Raw genomic sequence first — 14,986 nt, 5'->3', positions numbered from 1 at the left:
GCCGGGCCGGGCCGGGCCGGGCCGGGCCCCCTGCGTGGGATGCCGAGATAAGAACAAAGCGTTGGGTGCTGGCTTTAACCCCGGCTCAGTTTAAAAGTGTTTACGTCTTCAAAAGCGCCCCGTATAAACGCATGCTACCATGGCGCTAAGCGCCGGCATAAATAGTAGCAAACCTCCGGGAAAAATGGAAGTATGCACGAACGCGCTGCTGTTTATTTGCCCGTTCCTTAATTTGCGTTTGCCGTAGATTAGTTTGCTCTGTGGCTGATGGCCAGTTGGTCCTCCAGCCTGGGAGACGGTGATCATCCCCACGGCACTGCGCTAGCGCTTCCAGCGGATGGCAAGTACGTGTTTTACTGCTGATAAGTTAAATCCATTAACTTCAGAAGTACTGCCCCCTCGAACAAGTCAGACCCTCAGATAGCTATTTTTGATCTACGGTTTTTCGATTCTCAAAGACACTAACCAGCACCTCCCGTTCTGCACCGTGTGCTAAATTAACTTTTCTTTTAAAAAACAATTTAAACCATATTAAGAAAGTAATAAACCGAACATCTTTGAATCTTGCGCATCAATCACTTCTTTGGGCCGTAGTTAACTACCAGGGGAGGACCGGGTTATAAATGGCCCAAGGAAGCGATAGGCAGTGAATAGCCCTGACCCTGGCTTCCCCGGTTTGATCGGAGGGCCTGCAACCTGAGCCGGGAGGGTGCAAATTCCTCCCGCTCCGGCCGAGGGGGGCAGGCCGCCGTTAAGGAGGCTCCCGCCTGCGCGGCGGCTCCTCGGCGCGGCCATCAAACCCAGCGCCGTCGGGCTTACCGCGCTCCCAGGGCCCTGGCCTGCTGAAAAAAAAATAAGCAACCCCAAAACAGCGATATACTTCACTTTCAAATACCTGATTGCCTACCTAAATTCATCTACCTAAATTCTTTAAGCTAAGCGTTAAAACCGGTTACGGGTTTATACCGCTACGTTAAAAATACAAAACCCCTCAGTCTTCCTGCCTGTTTTGCCACTGGCATGAAGAGCAGAACTGAATCATCTGTCTTTACATCAGCCAATCAATTAATCTACATTTTATAAATTTGTAACCGAGAACAGGATTTCAGATGTATTGTTCACTGCAGTGGTAATGATTTGCTGCTGTTTATGTTCACAGCGATGATCTTCGATAAAAATAGGCATAAGAAGAACAACAAAAAATTTTGCAGTGATTCCATTCTTGCATGTTTTAAATGAAGAGGTACTAACAGCATTTATCCTGCAGTCCCTTCATTACCAGAGCAGTCTGAGACAACTTTTATATTAGAAGCAACCTGCACTATGTGAATATTACCAACTGAACATACAATAAATACACCTATGGAAGAAAAATCATAGCTCATTCTTTGCAAGACCAGAGGTTTTCCTCCATCCACGCCAACTGTAGCACAGCAAAGAAGTCAACAGCCGACTGGCAAATCTTGTCGGCCAGCGGAAAAATGAAGACCTGGAATCTTTACTTTTGGCCCCTTCTAGATGCTAATTATATGGATTTGCAATGCACTGATCCAGAAGGGGACTGACTAATATAAAAACCACAGTGACAATTAGCATCGGTCTCTGCCATTCCTTTATGCAGCAGAATCCAAACCAACCTACGTTGTTAAACATATTTCCTGAAATAGGCATGAACACTGTAGAAGATGAAAACAAGGCTTGTATGCAAGTATTTAAGAGATCTTGTATTACTTCATAATTAATATTTCATTGTGGGTTTTTTTGCATAATATTTAAATTAATTTTGCTAACTTAATTTCTCAATGCTTGAATGTAGCTTTTTAACGGTAACATTTTAGTAGCTACATTGTTATCAGAAAGCTCTTTATAAAATTAGTCAAGTTCATGGAAACTGGACATTTCAAAGTCTGAAAATCTGTTTTTGGCAAGAAAATATTTTGTCTAGTAAATGTGTCAAAATTATATTACAATAATGTAATCAGTATTTTTCAACAAACCATTTTTTAAAGGAAGCAAGGATTACTATCTTTCACATATATTTAGCATGTACCCTTATTTTTTGATAATTTACTTCCATACAGATTTAATAAAAGGAAATAATTTTTTTGTCCGTCATCTTAAAATAATTGGCAATGACATGCGAGTGTGCCCAGAAGACCAATGTGCTAGCGAGATATACAAACTCAGATTAACTTGGTTAAACCGTTGGAATTAAACAACAAAAAACCCCATACTAAACTTTCTACATGTTCACTTACGTGGAGAAAGCCATAGATTGGAACACATTTTTATTCTCTTACATATTATCAGTAAATAATTATCTGCCAAGTTAGCCCTCTTTCAGACCTGAAATGCCAGGAATTTCAAACTTGTTCACAAAATGGCAAAGCTACACTTAAACTAATGACGACCCCGGTGAAAATGAACAAAGGAAGCCAATGGAGTATTTTCGGCCACATAAGATGTAAATAAAGAGGAGTCACATTTCTCTTAAGGTACATGGTACAGCTGAATGCGTGGCAAGAAATTTAGATGAACATTCATAGATGGTAAGTTCATACAAATAATACTGTTATATAATTAGTTTTGGGGGCATTTTAAAGGTTGTGAAGCACTCACAAACATAGTAAAAACAAGTACACTGAATGATAGTTTATACACACAAACACCCCTTACATTTATCTAATCAAACTTTTCTAAGTATCTAAGCTCCCAAATGAAACCTTCAGAAAAATATCCTTGAGGGAAATTATGCATACCTATTGAAACTTCTTGATGACTATTTCACTGATTTCACCTGGCTCAACATTTCATCTCTTAATAACATTTGGTCCTTGAAGTGTAGCTAAAATATACATATAAAATGCATGTCAAATGGAGGCAGAAAACAGAAACTAAGCTAAGTTTTACCAGTTTTTAAGAATTTAACAAATCAATTATATTCATCATTCTAAAACCAGAAATATAATAACAAAATCAACCATTTTATGCCAATTACCCCAATACTTCTCAAGAGAATATAATATACTATAGGTGCATTTCATGACAGCTATTGTGGTCAGTGCTGGTTGAGCTCCCTTGTAACGGACATACTATTAATAAGGAATAAATACTAAATTACGTATGGATACAAGGAAAACAAATTACAATTATAAAAGCATAGTATTGCTTTATATATAATTAAAAACAATTACTGATTCCCATTAACCCCCCCCCATATTACTATGTAGATCATAGAAAATGTTAAACATTGATTATACTATCAAATAATGAACACTAAAAATAATTAATCTTTGGCAAAAGGATAGTGCTTCAACTGTAGCCATTTTAACAGTCTAATCTTGGTCCATTTACAGTTGTCAACAGTTAAAGAAATGATCATCCAAGGAAGAAGTACTATCTGTGTGAAGAAGATTAACAATAAACCCACATAAGCATGGAATGGGCTATCACTTTCCAATAAACTATCAATAATTGTCAGTAAAAAAGAAACTACTATATTACAAAAATAAAATAATCTGCCATTTTAAAAAATATGTAACTGCTTAATGAAATTAAATTAATGAAGATGAATGTAAAAATTCTTTGGGGAAACTGAATCCACCAATTAAATTATTAAACATAAAGAGATTTTGTTGCTCAAAGCAGACTGCAGATTAATTTTGAAAAGTATTTGCTGTCTTGCAAAAATGTTATGTAGTCATTAAATGCGAAGACATTATATAAAATGGAAAATGCATTTTAATTTTTTACAAACGTCTTTGCTACTTCCTCCTGAAGACAACGTAGGCATAGATCAAATGTAAAGGAACCTTCTCAACCAGAATGTTTTGAATTCAAATAATTTTAAACATTTTCAAATCTGATAGATCAGGTTTTAGAATGTTTAGTAGATTTTTTTTAATTCTTGAGGAAAAGAAGGCATTGCTAAGAGGAGACTCTGATAGCCTACTTTCTTAGTGTAGATAATAGACTATCATCCAGGAGAATGAAGCACTCCTTAGTGAAAGATGTGTTATTTACTGCTGCATTAAGTGTTTGCAAAAGCATGAATTAACGCTAACAAAATCCTATTCCAATTAGTCTAAGCAAAGATTTTATCTTCAGATGTACTATATTTCTGCCTGAAAATCTTGAATATGGTTTTCATTTTGACAACGCACCTTTAAAATCTTTTGCTCTCTTATCATCTACAGTTCAATCCCACAGTCCTCCCCTTGTGACTGGTCCTTTAAAGTCCACGGTGACATGCAAAGTTCTCTATAAAGAAACTCTTCATTTCTGACATTGTTTATTCATGCATCTGCTTCACACCCAGATCAATCACCTTACAAGTAATGTCTATCCTTAACAATTATCACTAATTCCTGAAGCCAATTAAAAACACTTTAAAAAATTATTTTACTTTTATCTTTGTTTCTAGTTTGCAATAGTTTCTAAACCAGAATCACACACAATGAACAGGATGCCCTGCTGAATGTCCTGTTAGTTAAAACCAGCATGCACGCTATAGCCACAGAGACCCCTATACAAGAGACCATGCATTACTTACAGGGTTAACTTCTACCCTACATTTCCCATCCATTAAACAGTTTTTGCAAAACATGCTACATGAAAACATTAAACAAATGTGATTTTGATTCATGTAAAACAGCTGTTACAAATGTAACATGCTTTTTTTTAATTAGCACACACTCACAAAAACCCCCAAAACCAAACAATGAAGCAGACAAAGCAGGTTTGGCACAGCCAAATGAGAATTTAATCACTGTTGAAGAGCTATTAAGCACTGTGGCGAAATGGAAACTTTCTGAGGACCATTTTATGCCTCCAAATCTGTGAACTGTCCACCTCCTCCTGTCTGGACAGGGTTCAGCTACTTGCCCTTCCCCATAAAGTCAGTGCTCCCCCTCATATCTGGGTAGCATCTCTACATCCCTAACATAGGGGCCTGGGAAAAAGGCAGATCGTGATGAACTCTAGCAGGAGGATTCCCATCCTTCCCCTTGTGAATGCAGATACACAATACTGTAGTTACAAAGTTTTTCAGAAGTTTTCCCGATACCTACCGCATCCTATTACCCCTGCCAGAAATCAAAGGCCCTGTCTGTACAGGTGGCCCCAACTGTCTCTAGATTACTGAATAGCTGTTCAAGATCCCAAGGCGCTTTCACTGCAAGGGTGAACTTCATTCCCCTTCAACAGAACCTGCCCGCGTACCTAAGGTGAGGGGTCTTTTTCACACTGGGAGCATTTCACATGCTTCTACTGCTCTTTCCTCCTGTGAGGGAATGATTTGGGACCGAGCAATTTTTCAACAGGAAGATGAAAAAACCCACAACATTATCAGCCCGAGAGCTTTGCATCAAAGCAGCCTAGCGGATTAGTGGTCAGGTGAATTTAGGTAAGACATTAAATATTATACATTCACAGTACAAAAAAAGTAGCATATTGTGAAAAGTATATACAAGTTACATAAATGTCAACTTCATGCATACACATCATGTTAAGTTGTATCATTTTAAGTTAACTTTAATTAAGCAGCACTGACCCAAACCCTAGTCTACTACTCTACATTTTAGGTACTGTACAGGGAACAAATCAGATCACAATACGGCCTTCAAGTTTTTGAGCACAAAAAGCACACTTACAAAAACAAAAGGACGTGAACCACGTACTTCCAGTAAGAACATTCATATAGCAGACTTAAAATCCACTCCTAATGCCGTCCAGTTTATTGAACGAGTTTCACAGGTCAGTGGGACCACTTTACATGAGAAGATTGAGCAGAATTTGGCCCATCAGGTCTGTAATATCCACAAGAAAAGAAAGGATGTCATGGTTTCATTATGTTAAGGATAAGTTTTTGTTTACTGTTGAAATAATTCTCAAGTTTCCATTCACCTGATGTACTATTGTTTTTAATATCTGGGGGAGAGGGTAGCAAACAGGTTTGTGAATAATTCTTTGATCTTATTCCACTTTAGTGCCAACAGTGGCTAATTCCCAAAATGTGCAATCTACCCGTCTTAGGCCAGGTAATTGAACAGGGTAAGATAGCAATATATATATATCTGTTAAATACAGGGAGTAGCTGGGGGTCTAATCAACAGTCTACAATAGTCAGCTTGGGTCTATTAGGTACATTCTAGATTAAAACTTCTACGTATTTCTTGTATTTCCAATATAATGAATCTAAGAATATACAGAAATTACTACACATGGTCAGCAGAGGCTTTTTAAAACCCTGTATTTCCACTAAGATTGTATTATTACAAATAGCCCATAAAACCGACCAAGATTTTGATTACTAGCTTGCAAAACACAGCTGTAAAATGAAATAAAGCATTTTTAAAATTATAGCACACGTGCACTATTAAGAGATTTTAAGCACACCTGTACTTTGAAAAAATACAAGTTCATGCTTATTCTAGTCTACTTAAAGGACATAAGGGCTACCACTTTTACTCTCAGTTTCAGCCTCAGGATTATTTTGGTGCATGTATTTATATGACCATAAACAAAGAAAGTTGTAACACAAATGTTAAATTAGCCTCAAGTGGCACTACAATAAAAGCAATCTAGAAAAAAAAAAATCCCTCAATGCTGCGTACCTATAAATTACCATGACTAATTAGAAGAGGGCCTCTCTGGGAACAGATTATCTTTGATGGGAAAGCCACTATCAGCTATGTTCATGAGAAGTACACATTTACGAATGTAATAACAACATTAGTGTTTTCTAACAGAGCATCATAAGATCTGTAGTAGTCATGGAATTTTACTTCTATTTTGTAGACAAATTCATACACTCCAAATATTGATTACACATGCATTCACTAAACAATTTTAACAGGTGAAAATACTAACCTATGATGCTCACAAAACCAAACCAAACCTCTCAGCCTCCCTCCTTCCAAAAAATGTAATTCTAGCACTAGATTAGAACTTTGGAATAGAAAGTATCTGTGTGGTTTTCTTGGCTCCTGCACTGATAACAGAACAAGGATATTCTACATACTCTCAGACAAATAGCTTTTCAAATGTATTGATGTATTTAATTTTCAAAGTTATACATATGGAATAATTAGGGGGCGATACTTTTCAGATTATCAACTAATTTCACTAAGCTCTCACCTATCTGCTAAAAAGATATATCCAAATTATTATGAACATGCCCTGTAAATATACTTACTTCTGTTCTGTAGAAGTAAGAAATACACATTATTGTCATGAATTGAAAATTTCCTCCTAATTTTTTTGGTTTTGTTTTACAAATAGCACTGTTTTAAAACTGCAATTCAATATATTTCAATGCCACAGCTTAATTGTTATCAATAAAACAAGAAAAAAGAAAAAAGTAGAAACGTACAAGATTGAACTGAAGTGTGACCCAAAAAAAGATTCCTGAAACATTCCACTTCCAAGGAGAGCTCAGATGCTTGTACTCATTCCAATACCCACAAGTGCCTTTTTTCTTGAAAAGTCTTTCTTTTTGTGAAAACACTTTCGTTGTCTCTCCATCCCCAGCTGAAGGTTACACCAGTATTCTATTTTGCACCAGAGGAGACTGCAGTTTCATTCACATTTCTGCAACAGTAGCTTCCAGCTCTCTTTCCTCCTATACCTTCACCTCACCCTGGCAGCTGCTTGTTTGCATCCTTGGCCGCGCTTCCATGGTGCCAACACTACCCACCCTTATTTGTGGGGATTGTGGGGTTTCTCTGATATGAAAAATGATAAAAATCAGATATGAAAACTAAAGCTTCCCCAGCTGGGTTTGCCATGCAGCTTCACAAGCACTTACGCTAGCCCAACAGGGAGAGTGCTATAAAAGCTCTTGAAGCTTACTTAAGCAGCAGCACTGCTGCCAAATGTAAAAGTAGAATCTCGGCCATAGGACTCCCACTAAGAAGGGTGGCTGTAGGAGTTTCAACCTCCACCTGTTCACCACACTGCTACTGCAAAGCCAACTCAGCTGCTTGCGGAGCAGCTGCTGACCTGCTGCATGTTACAGCTTTGCATGTTAGGAAAAAAATGAAAATCAGTGCCAGTTTTCCTTAATACAGCGGACTGTAAAACTTGCAGCAGTTTCCACAGCTGCTCCGCAAGCAGCTGAGCCATCTCTGGAGTGGGGATCTGGAATTCCCTCTAGCCATCTCCCAAGGAGTTAACCCCCCATTTTAAGTCAGGGACAGCCAGAATAATCTGAGGAAAGGCCGGGACACCAATTTCTCCAACTAAATATGCTCGAGCAATCAGAAGCACTTCCTCACCTTCCATGCAGAGGTGTTTACTGATACTCTGCTGATATAAAAGCAATTTAAGGATTCACTGCTTTCACCAGTGATATCCAGCAAGCAAAAGCTAGTCTAGACCTGTCCTGAGTACTCTCCCTTAGAAAGAGCTAAGTATCACAAAATACCTTTCTATCAGTCATGATAATTTTCAGCTGATTTAACAAAAAGGGGGAAAAAAAGCACCCTTAAATACAGGGAATGAAAAATGTAAACAGTATGTCCTTATTTCTTCGTGTTCATTTAAGAAACATCATAAACAGTCTTTACCCTCCAGTTCCTAGGTTCCTAGGATCTTACTTAAATTATACCTTTACGGTCACTTTTGTACACCTTTGTAGAAACTGATGGGCCTAATTTTGCTTCTGTTAATAATTCGTGGGGAAAGATGACAGGGCTTTACTGAGATGGGTTACATCAGGAAGATGCATTAAACAATATTTACATGGGAGTATACTTTGTAAAGAGTCTAAAACAAAACTCTGGATGGGTCTAGATACACTTACTACCTCAGTAATGTAGTCGCAAACCAGGACAAGCAACAATAACAACATTTTTCCCAATTTGACAATTCATTTCCTTTTAGCTTCGGTTCATATATCTGCTTTGATATCTTATGTTTGTGCCCCAGACAAAATATCCTCTTCCTTCCAGTATCCCAACCCCTGTGCACAACTTCCTCAGTCTTGGAGAAAAGGAGGATAGCACACTCTGGAAAGGGTGTACTTACTGCTCTGCCAAAGAGGGAAATCTCTCTTAAGGCAAAACAGTCCCATTGCAGGCCTCTGTCTTTGGGCCGCTTGTGATTTTTGCTTGTCAACATTTAATGTTTAAACTTCTTCAGCAAAATCTGATCTGATTCAACACCATTTAGGTTTAACGGGACTTGCTATTCACTTAAATACTACATATGTCTATCGATAAAAGTGGACTATAATGTTGGGTTTAGATGTAAATAGATGAAATCTGGAAGGTATTTCCACAGGTGGTGGCTCCATAACTTAAATACCAAATGACAAGTTTCTTCAGACAACCATCTTAAATGATCAAGCTCTCAGTGAAGTATTTTGCCAGCTATGCGTCCATAGGTAAAACTTGAAATGTAGGACTGTGCCCAATTAGTAGCCAAAATAAATAAATAATAATTTAAAAAATTCAGTAGCCTAAATAAATAAATAAATAAATAACCAACCCTAACAAGGCTGTACCGCTCCACACCACAAATCCACGGTCCCCAAAATTTAAAGTCAATTTTCTCTGTATGCTCCAACACAGCTGGTGAGTGCCAAAGCTTGGCTCCGGATCTCCAACAGTTACCCATTACAGATTCTACACGCGTTGAGGCTGCTGAGCAGACGTTGACACCCACATCTTTAGTGTAGGTCTGATCTCTGCCGGATCTCTGATACACATGCTCACTGCAGACACACGTTTACTCCCCTTTCGCTTCCTTCCTCAGCTTCCCTCTCTAAATCCTGCTAGCCACTTTTGTTTTGATTAGGACTGGGCTTGCCTGGTCCCTAGCAGAAGTCAAAGATGACAAGTTTGTAACAGCATACTCTGCATGGAGACTTCTGTACTTCAAAGGGGCATTGCTATGTCATGTTTAACAATAAGGAGCAATGTAATATTGATCCCACTTCCTTGCCCAGAACTTCCAGTTATCCTGAGCAATTAAATAGCTTTTTACAGGCTCCTAATAACGCAGAAATGGAAAAGGTGTGCTAGATGAATGAATGCATCCTTGCAAAAGCACAGGATCATGTGTCACAATATTAGAAAGTCAGCATTCAGTGTATCATGCCATGCCAAACTTCATCTTAGAAAAAGTAGTTCAACTGTGGCTAAAATACTGGGAATTTAAAGAATAGGCATCTGATTCATCATCAAAAAGGATGGTTGGTCAAATTAAGGGAGACGACTTTTCAGATGCTGCTTACATGTCTAATTTTCCATTTATTCTTCTGTTTACAATCATAGTATATCATCCTGAATAGTCTCAGGAATTTTCCCTCTGTTTGTTATTGGTACTTGCAACAATAAGAGCAAAATTTATAATATTCAAATGACAGCACAGTGCAGAAGGACTCAATGAAAGAAAAAAGGCTCTCTTCCATTTTTATCAAATCTTGTAATAACAGTAACTTGCAGCAACAGTAAGAAAGTTCAGATGAAAGTGAAAAATTTCAAACCAACAATGTTCCTTTTAATAAGAAAACAAAATACACCAACTCCTGCATGCTGCTCCTCCCTTCCTTCCTCTCCCCATCTCATAAAGGAGGATCCCAAAGAAGGATCATGTTTAAGGTCCCAGTTCAGAAATCCTGTATCAATCCCTTAACACAGTAAGAATTTTGGACTACAGAGCCAGGTCCCAACAAACATCTTCTAAACTGAACAATCCATCTCATCCATTACTCAGAAACAGAATGTAAAATTATAACCCTTGATATTCACAAACAAGTATTTAATTGCGTCTACGTCCAGCACCCTACCCTTCATTATCATCTTTAAGATCTGGGCTTCATGCTAAGCAGAGGAAAATAGACATGTTTCTAACATAGTCCATACAAAATGTGTGCGAAGAAGAATCTGCAGCATTTTTGCCTTAACTGCCAGCATCCAAAAAAGTTGTACGTATCTAAGTTGTGTAGACAATTTTGAACATGCAAAAAAATTTTAACAAACATCATCCTTTTCTCTGATTTTATAAAAGCTTGAGCTCTTCTTAGCAATGAAGACCTTTTTTCATGGGCATCACAAAAGGTTTCACTCACTTCACCTCTCCAGTCTGTTTTACCCTTTGACAAATACCATCTTTTTCTAAAATTTAACAAGAGCTGTTCATACATAACTATGTGCAGAATTCATATCATAGAAGAGAAGCAAGCTATATTATTCATTCCATGCTAACCTATTAGAAGTGTAAATGATGATACTGAGCCAAATTCAGTAAGGTGCACATTCCTTGGATTTAACAGAATTACACAGGACTAACATTGCTACTATTCATTTTTTTGTAAAAGAAACACAGTGGACTAGGCACATTGCTGCATTGGACATGGCTTGTCTTCGAAAAATTAAAGTTTTTAGGAGTTGTAATTTTTATATGACACTGAATGACTCAAACACATGACTTAAAGATACAAGCTGTATCAGAATAAAGCTAAAAAAGGACAAGAGCGTAGAAGTTTTTAAGTGTACCCTATTTACGTTGCACACACACAGAGATGCACATACATAATGGCTGATGTGTTTCTACCTTAAATAATGCATCTAGCTCTAGGTACCTCATTACCAGAAGGGTAACAACAACCTGAAGGTAGTTCAGAGAAGGTCAATCAAAATGATTAGTGCCGAAGGAAGGACTTAAAAGGTAGAGTTAAAAACTCAATACTGCAGCTGTTTCATGAACAGAACTTTCATTGGGTGAAGGGGTAGAGAAGTCCAAACAAAAGCATCGTCCTCTAAAAATATATCAATATATACAATTAGTGAAGCACTGACTTTAGAAAAACATGGCTATAATCTACACACAACCAAGGGGGAACTCCAAGAAGAAAGCAAAATTATTTATTGCAAGCTCAAAAGTCTAGGTATAATGGGCTTAAACTATTACAGGAATTTTGACTCGACATCCAGGAAGTTTTTGCTCTTAGGAAGATCTCATAAACTGGGCATAACTTCACCAAGAAAAGGTAAGATAAGGCAGTAAAAATACTGTTGCAGGGTTCAAGCTAGCTTTGACAGGACTTGGACTAAGTAAGATAGAAGCTTCTTTCCTCTGCTTAGACTGTCTGATTCCATAAAATGATAGTAGTAGCTACAAACATTGCAGAACAAGTGAATGCACGCAACACTATGTGCACACACTTAAATAAATGATGAAGTGTTTTCAAAGCAGTTTTGAACAGCAATATTTTGTTTCAACAGGTTAGTAAACTAACATCTTTCCCTTGAAAAGGCCTTTTCACATGACCAAAGTTTTCAAATTAACAAAACTAATAGGAATAGGGTCCAATCACTGTTCAGGCAACAGACCCTGCTGTATAAGCAGCACTGTTAAATAACATTACTGATTTAAAGATATTTTTATGCTCTGGCTGCTACTGTTACCACTGGTCAGCTAGTCAGCTAACACAAAGCATTCTATATAGCAATATAAATTATCTAAAATGTACTCTGAAACAAAATAGATACTGCTTCTCCCCATTACATTAAACAGAAAAATTCTACTTTTGACTGATGGAAGGAAGATTCAGGTCACCATGAAGTTTATGTATATCCTAGATTTCATCAGAAAGAAAAAGGCGAGAAACATATTTTCTTTGTTGTAAGAGCAATCCACTGCAGAATACTAACAAATTCACTCAGTAAGACACATATCTAAGTAATACTCAAAATGACTGAGGCACACAGTTTATGTGCAATGAAACATGCTATTTTTCACTGCATTTTACACTGTGATATGTCTTAGAAACCTAAGGATATCGATAAATTGTAGATTATTAAAGTGTAAACAAACATGTTTAACATTTCCTTCTTGTCCCCTCCTTTAGGGGGACACAACTGAATAGCGACTTCCAAATTTACCACATACTTTTTTATTATTTTCTATGATTACTTTCCATTACATAACAGCACACCTTGTCTAGTATTACTTAAATGTATCACGTTATCATGCAGTTCAACACTTCTCTATTTCCACAGCTCTAAGAATATCTTTGTTTCCAAATGCGTTTTTTTATTAACAACACTGCTATGCTTCAAATGTTTGCCTTCTATTATTTGAGAAGCAAAAAGAATGACACGTATTAACACAAAATTAGATTAAGAAAAAGGGTTTTTTTATCTATAAAGTAAATTTATAGAACTGTAAAGAGCAATTTCACGACTTAAAAAGGTACAAAGAAGGGAAGAAAGGGGGAAAAACAGGGGAAAGACTGCTCCTTCTTTGATAAGTATTTCATTCATTCAGTTCTAAAAAGAAAAAGCAGCAGCAAAGAGGGGGGCACCTCATATGCCAGTACAAAGCAGGAAGTGTAAGAATTTAATAAGCTCACTATTGGATTCTACACTTCGTACATTAATTCCAAATGCAAACAGCTAATACTGATGTGCAGGTCCTTAGGCATAGGGTACGTAAAGCAGCAAGATGAGAAATCCACTCCACCGCCGCACAGAGCAAGGCAACATGCCACAGCAGCAGCACTCTTTCTAAGTTTCAGTCACTTTTTTATTAGCCGAATGAGAGGTGTATTCTTTGAAAAAGCCTGCTGAAAGTTACCACAAAATATGGCCGGGCCATCAGATGGAACATTAAAAGGGAATCACTATATAATCATGGAACACCCCCCTGCACCGTCATTGCAAACGTCATAGAAAATGGACAACCACGTAAAAAGTTAAGATGCCTTTTTCCCTTCCTAACATGGCCCTAGCCAAACCCAAAATGGTCTCTTTACCTGATAGCGCTCTTCTGTTCTCCGATCACAGAGAAGACGGGTGAAATTCAAAATAGCGTTGTTGCAACTGGAGACTAACGGAAGGGCCAGGGAAGGTCTACACATGCTCCTTCTTCACAAACCACGCTACAGACCTTGGGAAAAGTTCCCGTAACTTTATCATTTCGTACGTATCTTGCATCTGAAACTCCTTTGCGTGAAGGCATTCATACCAGCTTCCACGTTCAAAATATGAACACCGTTCACGCTGCTGTGCTTAAAAATAAAAACAACGGCCACACGCCCCTTCTCTCCCGAACAGCCTTACAGAGACGCTGCTTTTGGTCCGATTCCTTAATCGTTATATTTTTTTTTCTAGGAAGGAATATTTAAAAATCAACCAACCAAACCACATGCACGCTTCAGTGTATCACCATAGGGACGCTCTCAGGTCTGAATTACTGCAAAATAACACTATAATTATGTCTTAATTTCACTAACTAATCTCAGATGAGCTTTTAAAAAGCAATTCGAGGTTCACAAGAAAAGTGTTTAAAATTGTATTCAAATGTTATCTGAATGAAAACGGCAGAATTGTATTAAAATTTTACTTAAAAAAAAACCGACATTTCTTTATCCTTTTCCGAGCTTAATTTTAATCAGTTTCCAAGGAAAGGCATATCTGCTCCCGATCAGTCTGGTGACAAATGATAAACCTTGTTGAAAAGAAAAGCGTGGCATTTGAAAATAAATAAAAAGCACAGGAGAAGTTTCTAACCAAGGAGGAAGATACGAAGAAACAACATTATCCCTTTGCACGAATCTCCGGCCACAGAGACTATGCACAATCTAACGACCTTATTTACTCAAATTGTATGCTGCCAACAAAACCACTACCTAAGACAACTTTTTAATTACAGATGTACCTAAATACCTAGGAAAAATAGGTTACTTCTCTTCACATGAAACCGGAGTCCCACTGAGCTCAACCAAATGTGGCAGGCTGAGATGGAAGACAAAAATGGGTCTTACTTGGTGTACAAAGACATCAACTGGAGACTCCAAGGGGCTTCCCTCTCGGTTGCTCATGGAGATGAACCCGAATCCCATTCTCACATTGAACCATTTGCAATGGCCGGTTCCGTGCAAAACCTGGGATTCCTCCTCTTCTTCCTGCTCCGGCAACTTCCCGGGCTCGTCTCCACCTTTACTCGCCCCTGCTGAGGAAGAGGGAAAGGCGGGGGG

The 14,986-nt window shown here is 37.9% G+C and overlaps 1 protein-coding gene across 2 annotated transcripts in view; it reads right to left on the bottom strand.

The window, feature by feature from the left end:
• The window catches only part of LIN28B (lin-28 homolog B), a 91,191-nt gene that overhangs the window by 69,041 nt on the left and 7,164 nt on the right, over positions 1–14,986 (bottom strand). For both annotated transcript variants that reach the window (XM_019473556.1, XM_009285033.1), the window contains exon 2: positions 14,774–14,961. In XM_019473556.1, the coding sequence (XP_019329101.1) occupies positions 14,774–14,961 (188 nt within the window). The remainder of the gene's footprint in view (positions 1–14,773; positions 14,962–14,986) is intronic.

This window comes from Aptenodytes forsteri, unplaced genomic scaffold, assembly GCF_000699145.1.
Source record: "Aptenodytes forsteri isolate BGI_AS27 unplaced genomic scaffold, ASM69914v1 Scaffold171, whole genome shotgun sequence".
Taxonomy (NCBI): domain Eukaryota; kingdom Metazoa; phylum Chordata; class Aves; order Sphenisciformes; family Spheniscidae; genus Aptenodytes; species Aptenodytes forsteri.
This window is presented reverse-complemented; position numbering and strand designations above follow the sequence as displayed.